Source organism: Protopterus annectens, chromosome 8.part1, assembly GCF_019279795.1.
Source record: "Protopterus annectens isolate FY-2018-M chromosome 8.part1, PAN1.0, whole genome shotgun sequence".
In the NCBI taxonomy this organism is placed as follows: domain Eukaryota; kingdom Metazoa; phylum Chordata; order Ceratodontiformes; family Protopteridae; genus Protopterus; species Protopterus annectens.
In genome coordinates this window covers 529,384,353-529,410,518 of record NC_056742.1, presented here as the reverse complement: position 1 = coordinate 529,410,518, position 26,166 = coordinate 529,384,353, and the positions used below count along the sequence as shown (strand labels likewise).

General features: G+C 42.8%; 1 protein-coding gene across 1 annotated transcript in view; it reads left to right on the top strand.

Moving 5' to 3' along the window:
- Positions 1 to 26,166, top strand: part of ESRP2 (epithelial splicing regulatory protein 2) — a 318,023-nt gene that overhangs the window by 140,515 nt on the left and 151,342 nt on the right. The window contains exons 6-7 of the mRNA XM_044082050.1: positions 8,771 to 8,825; positions 9,625 to 9,735. Of these exons, the coding sequence (XP_043937985.1) occupies positions 8,771 to 8,825; positions 9,625 to 9,735 (166 nt within the window). The remainder of the gene's footprint in view (positions 1 to 8,770; positions 8,826 to 9,624; positions 9,736 to 26,166) is intronic.

Genomic DNA, 26,166 nt, shown 5'->3' with positions numbered 1-26,166 from the left:
TTTATCACAGAAGTGTCCAGAGAGAACCACATATTCATGTCTCCCTTTCTTTTTTTCTAGAGAAGGTTCACTGTGAGTCAACTGTTTATTTTTTCTTGTTCTGTGCAAATATGGACCCAGAGCGAGAGAGAGAGATGGAGAGCTACTTTGTCAAATATCTCTGAAACCTTGTAATATGTACCAAATAATTTGGTTGACCCGAAGGTAAAGGTAGCTGAAGTACAGAGATTATTCCCAAACTTATCCAAAGCTTTAGATTCTCTGTTAAGGGGATGGACAGGTGACCTCTTCTCTGTGAGCTCCTTTTTTGGTGGCTGCCACCAGTGGGTCCTTGCTCCAGTACTGCTTGTCTTTGGAGCAACAAAATATTTATCTGTTTTTTGATATTGGTTCAGTTTCATGCAGTTCTTTCATGTCCACTGAGTCCACCATCTCAACAGTGGAGGGAACCACTCAAGAAGCAGCTGAGATTGATCTAAACACCACAAAAAATGATTCATCTTGGGAGGGGGCTTTGGAAAACCAACCTCCTTTCTGTCTCAACAGTTTAAGGATCTCCTTGAATGAGATGTCCTGTAGTGGTGATCTTGGGGGATTCCCCCCCTCATCAAAAGTGGTGTCTTCATTGTGGAACTTGGGAGAGAGGGGGTCATTGTACCTCCTCTTATGCAAATGTTTCTGAGAAACCTCAGTGGTGGGATGCTCCAGAGAGGACTCTGAAGACTGAGTTGTCCTGTATGTGGAATGTCTCAAGGCTTCTAGGAACAGTCTATCCTGATGGGATAGACTTGTAGAATCGGGACCTAAGGTTTTCAGTTGAGGTGGGCTGATGAAGAAAAGGAAGAGCAGCCTTTTTCCCAGCAGTGGAGAGGGCTCTCTCAACTACCTTGAAAGCAGAGAGAGCGAGACAACCCTGAGCCATCCCAGTAGGAGCTGGGAATTCCACACCTGAATGGTCAAATCAGTTTGACTTTACTCTGAGATAAACACAGGAGATGAGCTACTGAACATTGAAGACAGAGTGGAAAAAATGTCTCTGGAAATTCCAGTCTCTATCTCCTACCCCCGGAACCAGCACTGAAGCTTCATCTCGGAGATCCTTCTGAGTAGCTCTGAACCAGTGGGATCAGAGGTGACAGAGTGGAAGACTAACACAACTTCAGATCTGATACTGACAACTCTTGAGGAAATCTCTCATCCAGTCACCCAGAAGATAGTAGGTAGGTAGATCAGGTTAGGAGCAACCATAAGAATGGTCAAGGGGTCGAAGCTAACATGGCCCAAGGGTGGATGGAGCCAGGAGAATCCAAGGTGAATTTAGGTCCTGATTAACTTAGTCATTCTATCCACATCCGGTTCTGTCAGGCTTCTGATGGACCCAACAGACCTTGGAGGAAGATGTAGACCTGGGGGTCTTTATTATCTCTGTACCGGGGTCTCTCCCGAAGAAAATGGGAATGCAGCCTGTGCACCTTTTGAAAACCTCTGCCCCAGTAAAGGTGGGGCTCTGGGTCTGAAGGAGCAGTAAGATATAGTGATTTCGCTTTTTTGAAGCCCGAGCCAAAGAGTCAAGATGAAGAGCAGTCAGAGGGGTGCTTTCTTGTCTCCTTGCCCCTGGGCATGTCATTCTACTCCCCTCTATTTGCCAAAGGATTTTACCAGATGGGGAGGCTCTAGAAAGAATAACAAATTTTGATTTTCCCACAAGGGAAAAATCTTTTCAATACCAGTTTTTCTGCACTCTGTAACAGTCCGGTGGGTAAAGGAAAACATTCCTTATCCAAGTGGTCAGTACCCAAACGAGAAACGCACTTTTGGTGTACATACACATTTTGAAGTTTGTGGCTACAAGCCACACATTTCTAGAGCCCTGATGGCTTGTCAGACATGATTAAGCCAATCAAAAAATGGGCATTTTACACTCAATATTTACCTTTAATACCAACAATGGTAAAATCTACTACCAAAAAAATATAATCAAATCATAACAGAAAAGGGTGAGAAGGTGCCAAAGGCAGAAGAAAAAATGAAAACCTGTGCACTGAAGAGTTTATGGGCAAGGGGAGAAGTTAGCAAGGACACATGGGAAATTATACCAACAGGCATCAAATTATCCAAATACCATAGTAATAGCAAGAAAAGGAAATACTTGGCTGAGGAAAGTGAGCTGATCGGACCATATCCATTCACAAGTAGCAATTGAGATCAGAGGTAATCTTGGGGTCAGGATAGGGATTATGGGTAAAGGGATGAGCCCAAGCTGGGGATCTTGAAGCAGCTGAAGTCTGATCAAAGATAGTCTGAACCCCATCTGTTAGTCATGCTAGGGAGAGAGATCTCCCAGACACTGTCACGATTCTAAGTCATGCGAAGGTCTTGCATAGCCTTCTTCAAATGTTACCTAGATTAATGGATGGGTGACTGCAAATTCACTCCTGGGGTGGTGCCCATGTCCTCTTATGGACAGTGAAAGTCTGTATGGACTACCATAGACCCTTGCCTCTCTGAACTTCACTTGTTTAACCACTGACAATTGGAGCAACTTGGAATAAATATGGCTTTGCTTGTAAAGGCTTTAGGGACGTTGGCCTAGTAACCTTCTATGAATCTGTAAGGAATTGATGGAACAGACATCCACTCATTCCTGCATGGGATGACAAGACAGACATCTGCACACACATGCACACTGTAAGGAAAAAACAATCATGTTAATATAGCATGCCCATCTGTTTTTGGTATGTCAAAAGAAACTGGATCCCAGTGTGAAGTACAAAAAAATAAACTTTTGTAGATGCAGGGTTAGAAGAAGCACACCAGGTGTGGAGAGCTGAAGGCATAGAGTGAAGGAAGAGGAAGCTGTAGGGATGCTATACCAATGTAGTGTGAAAGAAGCACTTCTGTGAAAAAGCACTTCTGTGAAAAGTAAGGCAACCAAGAGAAGCAGATCTAATGCCCATTTGAGAAGGTAACCTACAAAATGAACAAGAAACCTGAAGGGAATATGGCTCCAGTTAGATCAAACATGTGACATATTGGTTTACAAATAAGAGTTGTTCTGATCTGTTTGCAGACAAAAATAAAGTAGGACCTTTATACTGAAATAATGGTTAAGCCGCATCCTAAAGATATGGTTTGTAACAGCACAGACATGGATTGCATAGGATTAATGTGCATAGCAGCTTACATGCAGGGCTACTGGAATACTGTACTATGAAGTTTGAGGTCAGTCACCAAGTGGACATTGTAGCTGTTTTAATAGGATGATTGCTTAGAGACTTGTAGGTGTGGTGGTTGATCCCTGGGGCTGTATTGGGTCTGAGGTGGTGACTGGAATTCTCATCATTACATGATGAGAGGTAGTGACAGACTTGTAAAAGGCCATGCTTCCAAAATGTGGGTCCTACATGGCCATTTAATTGATCAACCAAAAAAGGTTTCTATATCAGGGATGTTGAGAGAAGTTTCTTCTTTATGATGTGAAACAAGACCATCATTTTGTAAATGGGCAAATCATTCTGGTTGCAAATACCTTTACAGACTCTGGTATCTCTCACAGATGGACTTCTGCAGAAGCTTAGCTATGGTGAAAGAAAGGGCACAGTGTGTTAATGGATGTGATCGGCAGATCCATTTTGTTTTTCAGGTTTTCTGTACAGCAGACAGGGAATATGTTGGGCACTCATCCTAGAAGGAAGAAACATCAGATTGTATAAATGAAGTGAGAATTCTTTCCCCCTGAGGAGCATGGATTTAGGATGTTGAGATCTGGATGTCTGCTTAGTCATATCAGAGAAGAAATCCCTTTGATGTAGCAATTCCTCGTGGGCGTGTCCATCTGTATCATGTATGTATAAAAGTTGGAGAAATCCAATATTGTAGTCAGGCCTAGAAGAAAATATTTTGAATGTTTTTGGATTTGCATTTTTTATGCTTGCTTCAGATTAGTAGTGGGGAGTGGACTGTTGCATTTTACTGCGCCGTTTGTTTTGTACATAAACTTTATGAACAGTGCAGAGGCTGATTACAGAAAATAGTTTCATAGGTAGGTACTAGGCTATTGGCCCTAGGGCCTATATAAGCCTAGCCAAATGGTACCCTGGCTTTTGCCACCCAAGAAAATTATTTTCCTGTGCCCCTGTCAAGCAGAGCCACAGAAGTGATCCCGGGGTGAATTTCCTATTTCCCATCCAATCATCAAGATTTTTCTTTAGTGCTGATGAGGAGCTTTGTTTGATATAGATAGGTAGTTTGTTCCAGAGTATAAGAAGTCACTGGGACAGGAATCTGTCCCTCCAGCATGTTCTGTTTATTGTGGTGACGAGGTTTAGGTCCCTAGAGTGTGTAGCTCCGAGGGATTGGGATTTCTTTGTGGAGCATGTCCAACAGCTCTGGGTTTGACATAGCTTTGTATGTTAGGCAGAGATCGCCTCCGAGTAGGTGATATGTGACAGTCAAGCTGGAGTTCTTTGAAACTGTCTGTGTAGGGCATCTGTTTGAGGCCGGTAATCCTCTTTGTGGGGTATTTCTGTGGCCTTTCCAGTTATTGTAGATGTCTTGTGAGATACATACCAAAAGGGGCGTTTTACTCTATAAAGGGTCTGAGTGATGAGTAGAGGGGAACAATGACCTCTCTCTTTTTTTTTTTCTCTCCTGGATGAGAAACCTTTTGTGATGTGTGCCATGTAGGATTTCCTGACTACTGTGGTGATGTGATTATCAAAGGTGAGACTACTGGCCACTTGTGTCCCAAGGTCTCTTATCACACTTTCGGTGTTAAGTAGACTACCGCCTATGTGGTAGTTCATGGGTACAGAGTTTTTACCAAAAGGGATGACAATGCACTTTTTGGCATTGAGCCTGAGGCCATGGCTTTGACACCAGGCATCTGTCTCAGTGAGGCCCTTTTGTAGGATGTCCGCATCGCTGGGAGTTTTGATTATGGCTCCTAGTTTGCAGTCATCTGTGAATTTCTGTGTTAGCCTGTACTTCAAAGAAGTAGATACAAACAGGAGAGGACCTAGGACTGAACCCTGTGGTACTCCACTTGTCACTGGTCTGAAGTTGGATTTAGTGTCTGCTACTTTTACAGTGTGGGTTCTGTCAGTTAGCCAGTTGGCAACCCATCTTGGGACATAGGGATTTATACCTAGTTTAGTGAGTTTTGTCTATAATTCCAGAGTGGGGGATGGTGTCAAAAGCCTTGGCGAGATGGGCTGTGTATTACCTTACCCTCATCTACGGCTTTAGTGACTGCTTCAAAGAAGTCTATCAGGTTTAGGAGACATGATCTGCCTTTCACAAACCCGAACTGGGTAGACTCCAGAGTTTGGAGATTACCAATGTCATTGTTTACAAGTTCAATGATGATACGCTCCATAGCCTTGCAGACCAGGTTCGTCAGGCTAATGGGGTGGTAGTTCCCAGGGTCTGTGGTGGCTCCTCCTTTTTGGAGTGGGATAACCATTGCTGTGTGCCATTCAGTGGGCAGAAAGCCTGAGGTGAGGCTATGATTGAACATGGTACTTGGGTGGGGTGCCAGTTCATTCTGTAGTTCATGTAGAATGCAGCCTGGGATGTTGTCGGGTCCCATGGATGCTGTGCTCTTGGCTTTGGAGAGGTGTGTGTGTTTTTTTTTTTTTTTTTTTTTTTTTTTTTACCGGTGCAGCTGTGATTACAGGTACTTTGAATTCTTCCGGTATACAGATGGGCCCTTTAGAGGATGAGAGAGGGGTAAAGTTTGCACTGAACCTATCTGCCAGGATGTTGGCAATATCAGTTGGTTCTGTATATTTAGTGTCAGTGTGCTGTAGCTGAGTAGATCTGAGTATTGCCATTTGAGATTCTTGACATTGCTATAGAATGCTTTGTGGTTGTCTTTAGAATCGGTGGCTTTTTGTTTTCGTAATTAGCTTTGGAGGATTTTATGAGGGATTGCAGCTTCTTACTGAGGCTGACCACTGAGTTCCTCCAATCATGGGATTTTACTCTGTTGTGTTAAAAAAAAAAAAAAAAAAAAAGTTTCTTTTGAGTTTGTTTATAGCAGGGGACCACCAGATTGGCTTCCTTTTTTGGAGGATAGCATCTTGGTTCTGTTAGGGATTGCACAATCCATGCAGTTGTGTAAGTGCTTATAAAGTGCAATTGTATAGGATTCAGCAGTCTTATCTCTCTATTGTCTGTCAGCATGGGTGTCGTGAAGTTTGCAACTTCTGTCTTAAGAAGCGTTAAGTTGGCTTCGGAGAAATTTTTTTACGGTGGTTTCCCTAATGGGGGGGTGGGGTGGTCGGATTTGACCAATGAGGAATTGACCTCTTGTGTGGAACACCGGTTGCCCATGTTGGTAATGACCAGGTCTAGGATATTGTTGCCCCTGGTGGGGGTGTGGATAAGTTGATCCAAGGCATTGTAATTTATGAATTCCAGAAAACGTTGAGCACAAGAGTTGGTACAGGAGTAGTTTTCCCAGTTAATGGTGGGGTAGTTGAAATCGCCCATTATTAGGGTGTTAGGTTGTACCCTAATATTTTCCAGTGTATCAAGAAATGAGGAGTGGGAATCCTGGGGCATGGTGGGGGATCTGTAGCAAGCTACAATTTGCATTGCGGTCTTGCCCAGAGTTAGTTGCACTTGGGTAATCTCAGATGTATTATGCTGAGCAACTATCCTGGAGGTGTTGATATCCTTCTTGAATATGGACATGCCACCGCCTTTAGTGCTTTGGTCCAGGTTAGGTGGCCAAAAGGTGTGGTATGAATTATAGTCTGATAATGCAGGTGTGCTCTCTGGAGCCTTGAACCAGGTCTCTGTCACTGCACAGATGTCAATGTTCTCCATTTTAAGGAGTGCTTCGAGTGAGTGCATTTTGAAGTTTAGATTTCTAGCATTAAGTAGCATTACCCTCAGATTTTGCTTGCTTTTACCTGTTACGGTGGTGAATTTGTCAATTCAATCTTGCCTAAAAAAGGCACTATAGAGGTGGCAAGAGCCTTATGCCAGTATCCGGAATCCCAAGGGTGACAGGTGCAGGTCATCTCTGGCAAAGCATTGTGGTTTGTCGATCATGTCATCCCAGGCAGACATAACACTGGATCCCCTTAGAATGACACCAGAAGCTTGGCCAATTGTTGAAGTCAATCATTTTGACCTTGTCCTGTGGTATCCTTCTGGGTGATGGCAGGATACTACTCAGGGCTAGGGTCATACCTGCCTGGGCTACACGATCAGAAAGCTCCTCCATGTCTCTCCATGTAGTCCAGGGAGGTATGACTAAAGTCACACCAACATGGACAATGACAGAATCATATTTGTACTTGCTGTGGAGTGACCGTAGTGCCTGCGTTGTGGCAGATCCTGGCACCTGACAGGCAGCTGACCGTACCTTTCTCCTTGTTTAGCCTGGTGATTGGAACATCAGTGTGCCTGACTATAGAGTCACCTATGACTAGAGTGTTTGGTACGTTGTTATGCCGTATGGGCTGTGGTTGAGGGCACACTGAGTTTGTGGGCTACGTGTCATTTGGGTTGTGTTGGGGGGTGGAGGTTGCTTGCGTTTCTGCTTTGGAGGTCCCTGTTACTTGGGTAGTTGAGCCTCCGCAAATGTAGGTGTGTGTTTTGTGTTTCTGCATGTGTTTTGGTGGTGTAGGTTTTGAGGGACTATGTGATGAGTGTAGTGTGATGCAAGTGTTTAACTTCTCCTGACTGTCTAGTCCAGTCTTGGGTGAAGAGAGCTTTGCTTCCAGTTTGGTTATATAAGTGCATCTCTCACAGGTTGTAGTGTTGGGTGGTAGGAGGAGAGGGTTGTCTGTGTGTATACGAGGTAATTGCTGCATTGCCCCAAGATACCCAGACTCATCAGGTAGACAGGAGAAAACACTGGGAGCTGACCCTTAGACATGCCTGGATAGGTGCTTATTTATTAAGTATTAAAAATTGTTTTTCTCTAGATGAGTGAAGAAAGTTGAGTGCTGTAGTAATTTGTAGCTTATTTAGTGCTTACAATGAGTTCTGAATAAGTGCTGAGCTCAAAGAAACGGATTTGAGTTTTGAAACTAGAAAACTGGCTAGTTCAAAGAAACAAAATTGAGCTAGAAGGCTTCCCTCCAACAGAGAAAGGCTTGGGGGCTTGGAAGCTTACAAACGGTCCTGGATACAGCAAGACGACTTGTAGGAAAGGCAGGAAACAAGCTTAGAAAATTATTTTAAGTGGAAAGGGAAAGGAGGAGCAGAAACTAACTGAGTCGGCCTTCTCAAATGTTCTCCCTGGATTAGGTAGAATGAGGTAATGACACTAGACTGGGAGGAGTGTCCCAGATCAAATTTACAGTAGGGGCGGGCAACTGCAAAGCTACCAAGTGTAAAAACAGGATACCAAGAGGGAGGGAGGCTGGGAAACAAAAATCAGAACAAACCCAACCAAATGCTTAATTGTAGAAAATTCTACTTAAAACCTCACACACACTGAGTAAAATAAAAGTGCTATAAATAACTCCGAAATAAGCAAGAGAGTTTAGATTTTCTTGTTCTCCAGTCCGTGCCTCACCCATATGTAATCTTTGGTGTCTAATTTTTTTGTCCAAGATTGTCAGGACAGCATCTGTGTTCGCTGAGTGCCGTTGCAAGAGAAGATGAAATGTTTTGTCCCTCTCTGCTTTCCTTGCATTAGTGTCAATTCAAGCAAAATCCAATAGTTCACGCAGAAATAAAGTAAATGAATTTGTTCCAAAAGAATGAAAGTATATTGTCCACTGATATTTTTTTTTCTTGTTTGCAGAACATGAATTTGCCACCTTAGAATCTGTAAACCACAAGTATGAAACTGGCCCATGGTAAGTTCCTACTTGGTTTGTAATGAAAGTGCACAAGTACAAATTTAAATAAAATTATAAGGAAGCCGAGATCTGTTGTAGTTTTGTCTTGGGTTCATGGGTGTGTACTAGGCTAATGGCCCTGGAGCCTTTACATGCCTAGCCCATAGGATTACCCTGGCATCATGCCACCCAACCTTGGTTCCTAGTGCCTCGAGTAGAGCCACTGGAATGATCCCTGGGGTCAATTTTCTATTTCCCATCCACTCAAGATCTCTCTTGAAGAGGGCCAGTGAGATGCACTGCTTGACATGTATGGGAAGTCTATTCCATAGCCTGGGCGGTCTCTGTGTCATGAACCTGTCCTTCTGTTGATTGTGGTAATGAGGTTGGTCTCTGGAGTGTGTGGTGTGGAGGGATTGGGATTTTTTAGATGTAGCATTTCTAACAAAGCTGGGTCAGACATGGCTTTGTAAGTCAAGCAGAGATCGCCTCTAAGCAGGCAATTTGTCTTGTCTTGTAGTATCTTTTTAAATAAGTGTGCAAAACTAGTACATTTCAAGTACTTGGGAGTGTGTATTTTAAAGGAATAAGTAAGTGCAGTGTACAATAAGTACCCCCACCATGGGTATAATTTGGAATCGCCACTTGCGAACAGTAGTGCGTTCTGCATGCTAAGAGTTGTGTGCATTGTAGAGTTTGCATGGACTCCTAAAATGTATTCCAGCTGTACTGTATAGATTGTAATCCTTTACACTTGTGTTATCATATAATAAATACATTGCCTTGCTGCTACTCACTACCCATGTTTATCTTACAGTAGTAAATCGGAAGCTGTGGACAGTGAAACAGTAATACGTGCCAGAGGTTTGCCATGGCAGTCCTCCGATCAAGACATTGCACGATTTTTTAAGGGGATCAATATAGCAAAGTAAGTTTGTTGGCACGTACTGACCGTAGAAACCTGAGATCTAGATATATTCGAAACTGATTATTGTAACTGGTGATGAGACATCTCATGCATGGCTTAACTTGAGTAGCTGCAGTTATAAGTTAAAATCAGTAAAATTCTTAATATTTGTATTTATTTTTAATGTAGCTTTGTTTTCACTGCCACTGTTTCGCCTCTGTCATCACACTTCTGTGATCCAGCCAGTATGGCAGCATGTCTTAAAAGGCCTGTCAAATGAAAGTATGTGTCTGAACCTTTATGAAGTGATGTAGAAACCAGAATTGGAGAGAGCAGTAGTGAAATTGTAGCCATCTAATGAATATAATTTAAAATTTCTGTTATGATGACATCATCTAAAGTGATGGAGAACCTTAAGGTGGACATTTCATGGGTTGTTTAGCTTTTTCCTAATTTTCTAGTGTATCTGTTGAAATGAAAAAAAAATTGATACTTGTGTAGAACACCAGCAGAAGGATCTTTCTGTACCATACAGAAATAACTTGTTGCTTCCAGCCTGTTTTTCAAACCTGTTCAAGTGAAATCTGTAGAGATAAGAATATTTGTCTTTGATACTAATTCATTTAGCGATGCTACCAAGTGACTAAGCTTTGAGAAGACACTATGTATACCTAAAACTGTACAGCATAAAAGAACTAATTCATTCTGATAACTGTCCATGTCCTGCAGCCTACAAGGAATTGGCTAGCAAATCCCTTTAACTGGGAAAGGAGCTTCACTCTCCTGCTGACAAAGTTGAAAAAGGGGGTGTTACTTTTGTGGCAGACTGTTTTCAGTTGTGTGTAGCCTGTGCGATTGCCCTCTTAACTGTCCGAGCTAACATTCCTTTGGTATGTGATGGGCACATTCTGACTGGGAGAAGGCAGGACAGAATGTTGTGTTGAGGCTATTTTTCAGTCTTTGCGGTGGTGGTGCGGTAGCGTTGTCGCCTCACAGTAAGACGCTGTCCGGTTTGATTCTCAGCTAGAGCATCTTCTGCGTGGAGACATGCATGAATGGGTGTACCTTCATTGAAGGTTGTGCATCAGGGCTGGCAACTCTGCACATAAAAATCAACTACCAATCATTAGCGGACCAGAGTTCTGCTGTGGTGACCCCTAACCAGGAAAAGCCAAAAGACACAACAACTAGCTTTACACGCTGGAGTTTACTGATGAGGAAAGCTTTACTTTAGGAAGTGTTTTGCATTGCTTATTTCCTGCTCCTGTGTGTGTGTAACCATTACTTGAGTTTGAAATGAAGTCTTGTCTCAGAATAAGGCTCAGTTGGCCCATACTGGCTTTTAGACCAGCTGCAACTATTTTGCTTTTTTTTTTTTCTACTGTTTTACAAATTGCTTTCTATTTCCTGTAAATGTTTTTATTTCTGTGAGGTTTGGTGAGTGCACAATTTCTCACAGAAAGCTGTTGCAGTCCATGTAATTCTTTTATTTGGTGGGCATCTCTCCCCTGTATGGCTCCCTTTGTATTTTCAAACTTGGTCGTGTTCTTTTTAGACGTGGTACTAACTTGGATTCAGAATATTTCTTTATCTTGCTCAATTCTTTAATGTCTGAAGTCTCCTTTCTGACTTGGGACAAAAGGGTATAGAAAATGCAGACATATCTACTTCCACAGTTAAATCCAAAATGACTCTACTCAAACACCCGAAAGACCAAACTGATTGATTATCATTGGGACATTCAAATGTCGTAAAAATATGCTTCTTAGTTTGCCTTTCTTAACTTTTGTTTACCGAAGTATCGAATGTGATTTCTTTCATATACTTGGATAATTATCCTGCTATATCCTTGTATCAAGACTTGTGATCACTACTGTTGGCAAAACTGTTAGTACTCCAGTTAGAATAGGGTCTGTTCTTAATCTGTAATACCCCTTAGCAAAAAAAAAACCTGAGGACGTCCAAAATTTTAAATAGATTCTACTTCTTTATCCTGCTTCCATCTGAAACAAAACACATCCCACTCCAACGTTGAGCAAGGCTTCTAATAAAAGAACATCCAGGTCACCTCTCTGGTCAATTCACAAGACCATTTTATGGTGATTTCCCCCACCCCCACCCCACAGCTAAGCTGCAGACTTGCAATGTGGTACCACCATGTCGGCTGTAATCCACATCTAGCAGTGCTGCAGCCTACTGCTACCGATCTGCAGCACAATTACTGTTTCACAGTCCTCATTCCTAAACTCTAACCCTTTTTTGCCTTCTTTCAAAATACCTCTTTGTATGGGTTAAGTAAGGTACTGATGGTGGGCATCAGTTTTGACTCCGAATTATTACTTTCCTCTTTGTAGCCTTGTGAAAGGCAGGCCTCTAGAGTTGCAAACATTAGTCTTAGTGGGGTCTTGCCAAAAAAAAAAAAAAAGTTTTCTACTGGTGGTACTGGTGGTGCAGTTTTCATGTGTAAATCAGTTTTCTGCATTTTGTTTCATTGTTTGCTTGCTTTTTACATTGAGTCTTCCTTCACCTTTTGGTTTGCTAAAATGTCCCGTATAGTTAAGCATTCACTTCTGTACTGTTGGGTCCCACATATGTATATACACATGTGTATGTTGCACTTGTGCATTCGAGGAGACCTCCACCTAGAAGTCAATTTTTTCTTTCCAAAAAGTGTTTTCCTTCCCTGTAATCCAACACTAAACGCTTCACATGGAGAAAAACTTCATTTAATAATAGTTTGCCTTTCTTTCCTGCATATGTTACATGACAAGTTAGGTCCCTTATCCCAACAGAGCCTTTAAGAACACGGTGACATTTAATGTGCCTTATCAGTCACAGATTGCCAGCATCACACTTCAGATAAATAGTGCAGCCTGGAGTCTGAACAAAGACATGGCTTTCAAGCTTGGTTTTTCAGATGCAAATGTCTTTCCCTGTAATAAAACTATGCCAAAAAGAAAGAAAACAAATATGCTCACCTGACTCTTCTTACTGTCACGATTTAATTTTGCATTTTTTTCTACACTAATTTCTGTAAAAGTACATGTTTTTTCTGAAGTTGTTAAGAAAAGATTAACATCAAAGACTTTAATTCTAGACGCAGTATTTAAATCTGTGAATACAACACAAAACATCTCATCCCAAGTAACGCCTATAAATCGCAGGGGTCAGATTTCTGACACTTGAACACTGAACTACAGATGTTACTTTGAAAAGAACAATTAACTGAGCTACATTTTCATAAGGATCATGGGAAGTTGCTAGGCTCTTGACCCTGAGGCCCTTATAAGCCTAGCCAAGATTTTAGCCTATGTTTCGACAAGTCAGCACATGATGACCCTGTCCAGCAGGGACACTGGTGGAATCCCAGGCATACATTTTCTGTTTCCCATCCAGTTCTCCAGGTTGCACTTGAAAGAGATACTCTGCTTGATGTGGAGAGGGAGTCTATTCCACAGATGGTGGAGTCTCTGGGATGCAAATCTGTTCTGCCAGCAAGTCCTATTGATGTCATAACACCAGGTTGAGGCCGCGCATGCGGGCTACTCGAGTGGAGCTTGACTTGCAGATATGCAGTAGTCTCATCAAAGCGAGGTCCAAGATCGCCTTGTATGCCAGACAGAGGTCACCTCTGAGGAGTCTATCAAACTGAGTAAAGGGATGGGTCGGTCGTTATGCCTATCTATGATTTTTGAGGTCCAAAATTCTCCTGGTAAGGGACCTCTGTGGTCTCTCCAGCTGCAGCATATATATTGTTTGTGAGGTAAATGCCGAACTGGGCATTGTACTCTATACTGGACCTTATAAGGGAAGAATACAGGGATGTTATGACCTCCTTGTCCCTGGATGAGATACCCTTACTTATGAGGTGGGCCATGTAGAAAGCTTTCCGTGCATCGGAAGCAACATGGTGGTCAAAAGTCCAGGTTGCTATCAACCTGGATGCCCAAATCCCCCACAACTGATTTGTGTTCTTAGAACATTGTTATTAATGTGATAATTTGTGGAGACCTCACTCACCTCAATGCATTTTTTGGTATACAGCTTGAGGCCATGTTTCTAGCTCCAGTTATTTGTTTGGGTGAGACCCTCTTGGAGTATGTCCACATCACTAGGGGAATTGATAACTGAGCCCAGCTTGCAGTCATCTGCGAACTTAGTCAGCCATAGCCCACTAGCTTTGGCCTGCACCTCAGGAAAGTATATCCCAGATAAGATGCCCCAAGACCAAACCCTAGGGTATGCCGATCATTACAGGTCTACTGCTTTAGGTGGCTTCCCCTATTTTGACTAGGTGGGTTCTATCTGTGAGCCAGTTTGTTACCCATCTGGTAACATATGGATCGATGCCTAGTTGAGAGAGTTTTATTATGGCCAAGTGGGGAGTAGTGTCAATTGGCCAGGTCAAGGTAGGCAGTGTGCACAGTCTTCCCTCATCCATGGCTTTGGTGACCGTTAAATTTGGTAGACTTCTTTGAGACAGACATTACCTCCTATTGATGAAGCTGAACTGTGTGGGATCGAAAGTTTGGAGGTTGCCATTGTCCTTGTTAATGAGGTCCATGATAATCCATTCCATGGCCAGTAGTTAGGCTGATGGATCTATAATTTCCCATATCGGTGGATGTTCCACCTTTGTGTAAAGGGATGGCAGTGGCTGTCCTCCACTCAGCTGGGACAAAACTGGTACTCGGGCTTTGGTTGAATAGGGCATCTAATGGTGCTGCAAGTTCCTGCCTGACTTAGGATACAGCCTGGGATATAATCTGGTCCCATGGAGGCTGTATTTTTTGCCTTTGAGGGACCAGTGATGACCTGTGCCGGTCAGTGCCCGTCATTCAGACAGTCCTTAAAATGCTGCCAACAGAGCTGCCCATTAATGAAAATCGAAGGAAGCACAGTAATTTAAAAAAGTGGACTGATGCTGACCGTGAAAAGCAAGTAGTTGCAGCAGTGTTAACTGATGAGAGAGAGAGAACCACAGTAAATGATCCCCTCATTTCTGTTCCTCTATAAAATCAGGAGGGTGAAGGCGTTGACTGTAAAACAAAATGCCAGCCATGGCAGCCTCTGGGATGTGGATATCCCACCACTGCCAACCACATGTGATAACCCACCACTGAACCAGTAGTCAAGGAGCTTCAATTCTCACCCCTGGCAACAGTGGGGGGATGTCCACTGAGCGGATGACCCAAGTACACATATAGTATTTCCAGATGCAGCTCCCTGCATAAAGTGCCATTTCCCTTAGCACACTGAGACTATAGTCTGGTTTCTCAGTCTTTCTCCAGTTCCCCAATAAGACTCCCCACTGGCACAGCTGCTGAGTTGTGGATGTTCTTCGTTCCACATTGCTGCAGTCCTAACTATTGGGGTAGTCCGCTGTCCAGTCGGCCCGAATACCAAAGTATAAGGCTGACGTCGGTCAGGGCGCATTAGACTGACGTCAGTACGTCAGGGTACTAATGCGCATGACCGACGCCATATCCTCAGTCTTTTTTGCCGCATGGTCCGATGCAGAAGCAGTTTTGCGAGTGCAGGTTGGCGTTCTGAAATTTTCTGAAGTCGGAGTTTCAGACCGAATCAAAGTTGGCTAAGTACCCGTTGGGAACATTTTGGTTTTTCTTGCCTCAGTATTTAACCGGATGTCAGAAAAAGTGAATAACTGTATTTCTTGTGGGAAACCGATACCTCATAGGGATTACCATACCTTGTGTATACCTTGTTTAGGGCCTGAGCACGACGTTGTTGGATGCCGCTCTTGTGCTAGATTTAACAAACGCACTATTAAGAGAAGGTTAGACTGTGCCAGGTTAGTGTTTGGGAAGCGTTGCAATTATAAAATGCCGTCGGATGCTCCGACGCCCGCTTCGTCCAAAAAGCGCAAGGACAAAACAGCAAAGCCTAGGGTTGATGAACCAGTCCCAGACGTCGGTTCTTTAGAAGGCTCAGTGGAGCCAGAGGTTTTGCCAGGAGTTTCTTTGGAGTCTCAGGCAGAGACTTTACTGTTACAGGATGTGCCTTCTCAGGAGGTAGGCCAGGCTGAAGGGGCTTCTCAGGTAACTGTTCTTCCCTCTCTTCCCAAGGTAGTTAGAGCCTCTCCTTCTGTTTCCAAAACTTCTTTGAGAGGTAGGCCAAGTTTAGCTTCAGTGGGGGCTTCTCCTAGCACTTCAGGTTCTGTGCCTAAAAAACATATGCTTAAAATGGCAGAAGATTTGATTACTATGATTAGAGGTTCTATGCCCCCTCCTGATAAGAGGCCTAGGGTGGAACCTGAGTTTGAGAGTTTTGAACAGTGTTCAGAGGCTTCTGAGTCTTCTGCGGAAGATTTACAAGAGTATCCTCCTTATTCTGATTCTGATGTGGATGATTCCACTCCTACAGCTTCTCCTCCTGAGGATTTCTCATTTTCAGAGACTCTGCATTCCATGCGGGAACACTTTAAATGGGAAGGCCAGGATTACTCTGATTCCAGGAAAAGGCTTAGGGAATTCTTGTTTTTACCCCAGCATAGGCCCTTAGCTATACCTCCTGTGTTGAATGTGGTGGAAGATGTTTTTATGGAGGCTTCCCTGAATCCTGATTCTTTGCCTCCTGCTCCTGTTAAACCTGATAGGTACTATAGGGTGCCTGAAGCTCATAAGTATCTTTTAAGAGTCCTAGGGCAGACCCGGAAACTGTTTCTCAGGGACCTAAAGGTGTTAAGGCCTCTGTTGTTAAAAACCCTGTTCCCACTGATAAAGAGGCAAGGGCTTTGGATAGATGGGGAAAGAAAGTGTATACTTCTTCCACTTTAGCCATGAGGGCGTTGAATTGTCAGTTTCACATGCTAAAATATCAGAATTATCTCCTTTCACAATTGAAATCTAAGGTGGATGCTTTGGCGGAAGGTATTGAGTGTAAAGAGTTGCTGGATTTAGTTCATGTGTCTGAACAAGTGGGTAAGCATTCTTTGCAATGTGGTTTTGATGCTGTACAGGCCTCCTCGAGGGTGGCTGCCACTAGTTCTGTTCTTCGAGGCATGCCTGGTTGAGGATCAGAATTTAGCTGAGCATGTTAAGACAAGGATTTTGGATGCTCCTTTACAGTCTGATGTGTTGTTTGGTTCACCTGTGGAAGCAGTTTTAAAGAAAATGGAGGACAAAGCTAAGTCTATGCAAACTGTTAAAGATTTTTTGCAGGTACAGCCACCGAAATTTAGTAGAAATTGGCCTACTAAGGGATGGACATATCCTGCTTATGATTCCCAGTCTAGGGGTAGGTCTAGACGTGGTAGGGGCAGAGCTCAAGGTTCTTTTAGGCCTAGAACAGGGAGTTCACCTGCTCAGACTTCTGGTGAGGGCAGGGGTCAGTCCTTTCGTAAACAGACCCAATGACCTGCCTTTTCAGCTGCCAGTAGATTCTCGTCTGGCAGCTCCTTTGGGAGGAAGACTGTCTCTTTTCAAAGAAAATTGGGATTTAATTACTCAAGACAGATGGGTGTTGGATATCATTCACCACGGTTACAGGTTTTATTTCCATACATTGCCCCTTTCAAAGGCATGCCAGACGTTCCTCCTCCACAAAGGAAAGAGGCTCACAAGCAAATTTCTCAGTTACTCCAAATAGGGGCCATTCAGCCAGTCCCTGTATCAGAAAGGGGCCTAGGATTTTATTCTCGCCTGTTCCTAGTACCAAAGAAGGGGAACACGTGGAGACCAATTTTGGATTTATCTATCCTCAACACTTATCTGGACATTCCCAAGTTCAAGATGTTGACGTTACAACAGCTTTTACCTCTGCTGGGCAAAGATCACTGGATGGTAACTTTAGATCTCAAGGAAGCTTACCTTCATGTGCCTATAAGACTAAGTTGCAGGAAGTATCTGCGTTTTCAAGCTGGAAATTCTCATTATCAGTTCTCTGCATTGCCCTTTGTGAATACTCTGGGCGCAGTAGATAAGCCAAAGGTTCTGGCTCCAGTGATAGCTTACTTCAGGCTACAAGGAATTCAAATCTATCCTTACTTGGACGACTGCCTGATTCTGGCTCAAGAAAAGGAAGACCTTCTACAGCATCTGGAACATGTTATAGCAGTGCTAAGATGCCTAGGGTATTCTGTGAACGAAATAAAGTCCAGTCTAGTACCCTCTCAAGACATGTGCTTTCTGGGTGTGAGACTGAATACAGCAGCCCAGATGGCCTTTTTAACCCCGGACAAACAACAGAGTCTATCACTTTACTTCCATCAACTATCTCATCAGTCCGTGCTGACTGCAAAGACAGTCCTTCAAGCATTAGGGTTCATGGCATCTTGTATTCTGGTGCTTCCCAATGCCAAACTGCATATGAGGAAGCTACAATGGTATCTCAAAAATGTATGGACACAGCACTGCCAGGATTTGGACACTGTCATTCAAATAATACCTTGCCTTCAAAAAGAATTTTTGTGGTGGGCTCAGGAATGTCACCAAAACAAGGGACTCTCTGTGACCCGGCCAGAGGCGAGTCAGATTTTAACGACAGATGCCTCGGACATTGCTTGGGGAGCTCATCTAAATGGAAAGTGGATACAAGACAAGTGGCCTGCCAGACTACAGCATCTACATATCAACATGAAGGAGATGTTAGCAGTCCAGTTTGCATTATTGGCTTTCAAGGAGTTACTTCTTCCAGGGCAGGTGTTGATTCTAACAGACAACACAACTGTCATGTGGTACATCAACAAACAAGGGGGAACACATTCTTACCCATTGTGCAGGCAAGCAATGATTTTATGGGAGACTGCGCTCAGCTTGCAACTAACTCTTCAGGCAAGGTTTCTGCCGGGAGCACAGAACTCCTTAGCAGATGTGTTAAGCAGACAAATCATGGATCCCCACGAGTGGAAACTGGATCTTCATGTATTTCAGAAATTGACAGTGTCCTGGGGAACTCCAGACATAGATCTGTTCGCTTCTCCACTAAACCACCAGCTGCCAAAGTTTTGCACAAAGGGGTTTCATCACACAGCTTGGAAAGTGGATGCTCTGTCTTTCAGTTGGAAAAATCTTCATGTGTATGCCTTTCCACCTCTGCCTCTTCTTCCAAAGGTGCTCTTAAAGGTCAGACAAGACAAGCCAAGGATGATTTTAATAGCTCCAGATTGGCCTCTGCAGCACTGGTACCCATTACTGAGGAGTCTGGTAAGGAAGCCTCCATGGCCTTTACCCTTGATTCCACACCTATTGTCTCAGAGGGACGGTCATCTGCTCAATGTCAAGCTTCAAACTCTTCATCTAACAGCCTGGCATATTCTGTTTTGAAAGACAGCAGGTCTCAACTTCCTCAACAAGTTTTAAATGTGATTAGGGAAGCTAGAAGACCTAGTACAAGGAAAGTGTACGCAGAAAAATGGAAGAGATTTTTATTTTGGAGTACAGCAAAGAATTTGGAGATTTCTGAGCCTAATTTGAGTGTGGCTCTTCAATATCTTACTGAGTTATTGGACAAAGGTTTGTCCTTCTCTTCCATTAAGATTCATGTTGCAGCAATTTCAGCTCACTATGATTGTGACCCACCATTGTTTTCGCATCCTTTGTTCAAGCAGTTTCTCAGAGGGGCAAAGAATATAAGACCTCCACGTAGAGCTCCTACTCCTGCTTGGGATCTCAATTTTGTGTTGGAAAAACTTACTCTACAACCTTTTGAGCCTGCAGCTACTGCTGAATTGAAATACTTGTCATGGAAGACTGCTTTTCTGTTGGCTATTACTTCTGCAAGAAGGGTGTCTGAGTTGCAGGCCCTTATGGCAGTAGAGCCCTTTTTGATTTTCCATAAGGATAGGGTATCATTACGTACTAATCCTTCTTTTATGCCTAAGGTGGTTTCTAGTGTGGCTTTAAACCAAACTATTCATTTGCCTACTTTTTACGCAGACCCCCAAAATAAAGGGGAAAAGATTTTGCACACTTTAGATGTGCACAGGCAATTGCGTTATTATTTGAGCAGGACTAAGGATTTTAGGCAGTCTCAGCAGTTGTTTGTTTCTTTTGCTTTTGAGTTCGCAGGGCAAGCCTGTGTCAAAACAAACTATTTCTAGGTGGATTGGGTTTTGCATTGCATTTTGTTATTCCCATCATGGCAAGGAGATTCCAGCTGGGATTAGGCCTCATTCCACTAGGGCTACTGCCACTTCAACAGCATTTCTAAGGGGGGTGGCAACTAAGGATATTTTGGAGGCAGCTACTTGGAGTTCAGTGCATACTTTCTCTAAGCATTATCACCTTCCTCTCTACTCTAAGTCCAGGGCTGGTTTTGCCACAGCTATTTTGCAAGGCATGTTGTCAGCTCCTGCTTCTTTATGATTTGCCAGCCTCCCTTACCTCTGCTTTGGGATTCTACCCAATAGTTAGGACTGCAGCAATGTGGAACGAAGAACATAGTACAGTTTTGTACCTACCATAAATGTAGATGTTCGAGGATCCACATTGCTGCAGTCCAATTTACCCTCCCTCCTTCCCCTCTGTGTTTAGGGGTGGTTGTGTAGGTGAGGTTTTATGCTGATATTTTTGTATATATTGTACATATTTTTGGTGCAGGTTTATTGGGCCTTGTCTTTTTAGGGTCTTCTGACATCTGGGGCAAGAAAAGACTGAGGATATGGCGTCGGTCATGCGCATTAGTACCCTGACGTACTGACGTCAGTCTAATGCGCCCTGACCGACGTCAGCCTTATACTTTGGTATTCGGGCCGACTGGACAGCGGACTACCCCAATAGTTAGGACTGCAGCAATGTGGATCCTCGAACATCTACATTTATGGTAGGTACAAAACTGTACTTTTCAGCTGAGTGATCAAGCCAAGACCCCAAGAACCCTCTGCCAAACCTGTGTTTTGTGTACTTGCCCAGGTACCTGACACATGCACTCTTTGCTCTTTGAGGATTGTTTTATATGTAGTATGTATAATGTGTGTGTATATGTATATATATATATATATATATATATATATATATATATATATATATATATATATATATATATACACACACACCCGAGAGGCTGGCACAGGTTCACTAGCTATGCCCCCTTCTGCCCAGTCTATAAGGTAGATACCACTTCCACCAGTCAACTCCTTATCAGCTACTTTCAACACCCTTTAAGGGCCTTAATCTTACTGTGTAATAATAATTCAAATGGTAGCTTGACCAAGAGCAAGGCTATTAGGAGTGGCCTGCACAGTGTCGCCAAGTAAATATGCAAGTACTCTCAAAACTTGAATATCTCTACATAGATCAGCCACAATGAAAGTTTAAATATATTTAATAATAAATAAAAAGAACAACATAATATTAAATATGTATTCCAAGTAACACCAGAGTTCAAAACCACAGGAAATATTTAAAACATTGCAGGACAGTCTCGAAAAAAAATATCTAAACAAAGCTTCACCATGTTCCTGACCTGAATCTAGGAGAATTGCTATAACTGAAGAACTTACTAATAGAGCAAGGCAGATGTGGTGAATGGATCTTCTAGTTTTCAGGTCTAAGACAGAATGCTCTGTCTCACTGAGACTTCTCAAATTAATATCTAAAATATTACTGCTGGGATAGCTTGCAGAATGACATAATTTCTTGTCTGATTCCTAGTTCCCAGGCCAAACAACCATTGAAGCTGGCAGTATTTAGCATCTACCTGTAAAAATATACAGACAAGGGCTTCTCCTCAGATCTTGGGCAGATGCTGGAAGTCCTAAAACAATTGCATTCCTTTGTGCTTTCAAGACTAGTAATTAGTTCACCCTAAAGACCATACAGAAATGTTTCCTAGTACAGATGTTGTCTCTTGCTGCACTGAAAACTGAAAGATACCGTCTTTTATGGCCTAGCCATAAAGCAATTTAATTTTCATTTATTTTTCTGAAGATGTCCTTCAAGGATGCATCTGCAGTCATTACAAATGGGGTTGTCCTGTCATCAGGCAGCCCTTCGGTCGGCCGGATTCCAAAGTCTGGGTCTGGCTTCGGCTGGAGTCGCACTTCACCCAACGTCATTGCGGCAGTTTTCGGGTATAAAGGCATCAGCCGACGCCATTTTCCTCAGTCTTTCTTGCCACGTGGCGCCCGAAGCAGAAGCTGTTCAAGTGCCGGTCGGTGAGATCCAGAGATTACTACTACCGAATACTACTTCGAAGACTTCTATAAAGCTAAGTACCCCGTTGGGGACTCTTTCTTGCCTCAGCCGATGTCAGAGAAAGTTAATAACTGTTTAACTTGTGGGAAACAAATACCTCATAAGGATTTCCACTCCTATTGCATACATTGTTTAGGCCCAGACCACGACGTAGCAGCTTGTCTAGCCTGTGCTTCTTTTAACCGGCGGACCCTTTTCAACACACACACACATCTGTACAAGCAGTTTGATATTCACATGACATACAGTTCTAACACATCTGTAACACAAGCATCTTGTATAAATCATTTTGACATTCACCAGTAATAATTTATTTACAAAATTCCAGCTAGCTGGGCTGTCATCATTTTGGGGTTTTACAAATTAGAAAATATTAACCATTTATTTTGATAGAGGCATTAGTAATGCAAAAACATTCAAGACTGGCTGAAACCCCCCTCCTCCCCACAGGTTTTGGGTGTGGTTCTCCTTTAAGTTGCAGTGTTTTACACTGTTCCTGTTTTACCACAATGTTTACCGTCCATTCTGTACCTTGGGCTCTGTGTACATATTTGCATATTTTTCTGTCTGTAGCATATGGGTATACTTATATTTTAGACTTTTTTTTTTTTTTTTAAACATTGAAAAATAATGTGCCCTCTCTAATGAACCCCAGATCCTCATCGCATTAGTGTCATTTTCATCTGGGTAAAAGGTAATCTGCTTTTAATTTGGCCAGCATTAACCGTTGTGGTTCCATGCGATCCACCACCTGGTCTAGTTTGCTCATTATCTTTTGTCTGGTAACTTGTCAAACGCCGTGTTGAACTCCGAGGCCAGTACGTCATGGGCATTCCTTTGCGTTATTTTCCTGTTGTGATGCCTTGTTAAACTCCAAGGCCAGTACGTCATGGGCTTTCCCTTGTGTTATTTTCCTGTTTGTGTGGTTTGACTTTCCGGCACTGAATTCATGCAATTTTGGTTTATTGGCGTTCAGTTGCAAATTTCTTTTCTTCATGAAATTATGTGATTATTTTGAAATGTTCGTCCTTTTGTGCTCCTCCCCATTTTATGAAGGGGGATCCTATACTACTAATTTTTTTTTTTTTTGCTAACCATGGACTGTTCAAACAGTTAGTAGATATTATCTGGTTTTCCAAGAATACTGTGTGAATGATGATGGGCTTCAGCAGCTTGTCTTGAGTTCTTTCATGCTCCGTTTTCCTATGAATGAAATTGGGATCCTTCCTTTATTTCTAGCATGCCGGAGTATAATAAAATTCTCCTTTGTTTCCTGGGCAGTAGTATTTATATACCAGCCTTGCTTTTTCATCATTTTTGCAAATCAAAAATCTTTGTAGTGCATGCAATTACTTAAATTTGATCTCCATTTAAATGGATTCAGTTTTTGTTACTACTCCTTTGAATTACCCCTTCACTTTCTTTGATTCTACCATGTGTGGTAGCTTATTCTCATGAAACTGCTAATTTCAGGTGAAAGAACCTTGTCTCCTCTCTATTTATGAGCACACAATTCAAGACCTGGTGTTTTAGAAGGCCCTGGTACGACTACTTCAGTAAAACCTTGGCATCAAAAATGTTTCAACTTTTAAATGTGGCTGCAGTGAAGCTGTTTCAGTTAACGTCCCTCATAGTTTCCTACCAGATAATATGTCTGCATGCTCTAGCCTATAACATTTCCTTACATCGAAGCCTAATGAAGACAGAAATGAGTTCTATGCCTATCTGGTAAAAGGATGAAAGCAACACAGCTAGCATGTTAGTTGTAGAAAAGTTCAAAGCCAAGTAGTCACCAGATGAAACCTTTAATCCAAATACACTAAACTCCTAATAATCTTTCATTTGCAAAGATATATTTCCTTCGACTGAGTGGCAGCAAATTGCAAAAAAAAAAAAAAAATCATTCAGAAACCACATGACTGTTCTAATAGTTGGCATATGATTGTAAGAAGGTTTGCTTTTTACCACACTGTCTACTGGTGAACAGTTGTGATTTAATGATTTTCGTTTAATACTTTTGTCACTCAGTCTGAGAACATCTAACTTTGGATGAAGTGTTTACTGTGAACTGTATGCAAAGGTTCCTGCTTTTTTTCTGATTGTTTCATACTAGTTTTGTTCTGCCCTTTATATATAGATATGATGGGAAGCTTTTCTTCTGTATCTGGGTTTTGTTTGGCAGTTCCTATAAGGTTATTTAGAACTTCCTTGCATTTTAGTTTTGACAGGGAAAGGCCATTATTTTTGTAGGAAAAGAATTGCACATCAGCCTTCTGTTTAGGGGTCTGGTTCGGGGAGCTGCACCTTTTTGCACAGGATGAACCTCCAGAAGGGTGGACTCCCTTTCTAAAGGGGGATGCAAATTCACATCTTTCTGGTACTGAAGAGAGAGTGACTTGAGTTTCTCCCATGCTTTTAACACGTGCCAATTCCCTTGGTCCCCTATCTAGTTCACAAGATGCCTCCAGATAGAACATCCTCAATGTGGGACCAGGATAGGTTCATAGGTTGATAGGTTCATACTAGGTTATCTGCCCTAGGGCATTTATAAGCCTAGCCGGAATGTGTTTGGCTTTCGCCACCCATTTTTAATTTTATTTTGCTATGCCCTTTTTCGAGGTTAGTATACTGTGCCTCTGCCCAACAGTGACACAGAAGTGATACCTGGGGTAAACCCTATGATCTCCCATCCACTCATCCACTCATCAAGATTCCTCTTGAAGAGAGTCAATGAGGGACTCTGCCTAACCTGGACTGGGATTTTATTCCAGAGTAAAGGGAGCCTCTGGGTTATGAATCTGTCCCTCCAGCATGTCCTATTTATTTCAGTGCTGAGGTTCAAGTCTCTCGAGCGCATAGCTTGATGGGATTTGGATTTTCTGAGGTGCAGCATGTCCATTTAATTCTGGGTTGGACATGGCTTTATACGTCAGGCACAGATCGCCTCTGAGCAGGCGGTATGCCACTGAGTAGAGCTGGAGTTTCTTTAACTGGGCAGTATATGGCATCTGTTTGAGCCCTTTGATCCTCTTGGTGAGGTACTTTTGGGGTCCTCCAGTTGCTGCAGGTATCTGGTAAGGTACATCCCAAAAGGGGCATTGTACTCCATTATGGGCCTGATGAGGGATGAGTAAAGAGGCACGATGACCTCCCCTGATCTAGATGTGAATCCCTTCATGATTATGTGGGCTATATAAAATGTTTTTCTAACCACTTTGGCCATGTGGTTATCAAATGAGAGTTTGCTATCAACTTGGGTCCCCAGGTCCCTAATTACTTCTGTACTTAATGGATTACCACCTATGTGGTAATTTGTGGGCATTTTGTTTTTGCCAAAGGGGATGACTATACACTTTTTGGCGTTTAGCTTGAGGCCATGGCTCTGGCACCAGTTGTCTGTTTCTATGAGGCCCTTTTGGAGGATGCTTGTGTCAGCTGGAGAGTAGATTATGGTGCCCAGTTTGCAGTCATCTGCGAACTTGGTCAGCCACAGTCCTTCCATGTTGGCCTGTACCTCCGAGAAATATATACCGAACAAGAGTGGTCCCAGGACTGAGCCTTGTGGGACACCACTTGTAACTGGTTTGGAGTCTGACATGGCTCCAGCAATTCTAACCATGTGGGTTCTGTCCTTGAGCCAGTTTGCAATCCATCTAGTGACATAGGTGTTTATATTTAAGCTGGTGAGCTTATCTATAATGCCCGAGTGGGGTATTGTATCGAAGGCTTTTGCGAGGTCTAGGTAGGCTATGTGGACCACCTTCCCCTCGTCAATGGCCTTGGTGACTGTTTCAAAGAAATCAACCGGGTTTAAGAGGCAGGATCTGCCCTTAACAAAGCCGAACTGGATAGGATCCAGTGTCTGTAGGTCCCCAATATCTTTGAGGTCCATGATGATCCTTTCCATAGCTTTGCAGACCAAGCTAGTCAGGCTTATGGGGCGATAGTTTCCAGGATCCGTTGAGGATGCCTTTCAAAACATTTGGAACACCATTTCCATTTTGGTTGATTGGTGATTGCTTTACTGCATGACCTCTTTATGCAGGACTATGAGCAAAAAAGGGTAATCGAGGGTGCTTGTAATATTAGGTGGGTTTTACTCCAGGATGACAGTGGAACCCTAAACCCATTATGGATCTGGCAGGTGTCATCTAGAGGCTTTAATGTCACATTGTTTTGAATTTCAGTCCATCTTCCTTTTTGTTAGAAGCTAGGCTGGTGACTCTGCACTTGGAACAATGCTTATTGGTCACTCCCTCTTTTTTATTTATTTATTTTATTTTTTTTCTTTTTTTTT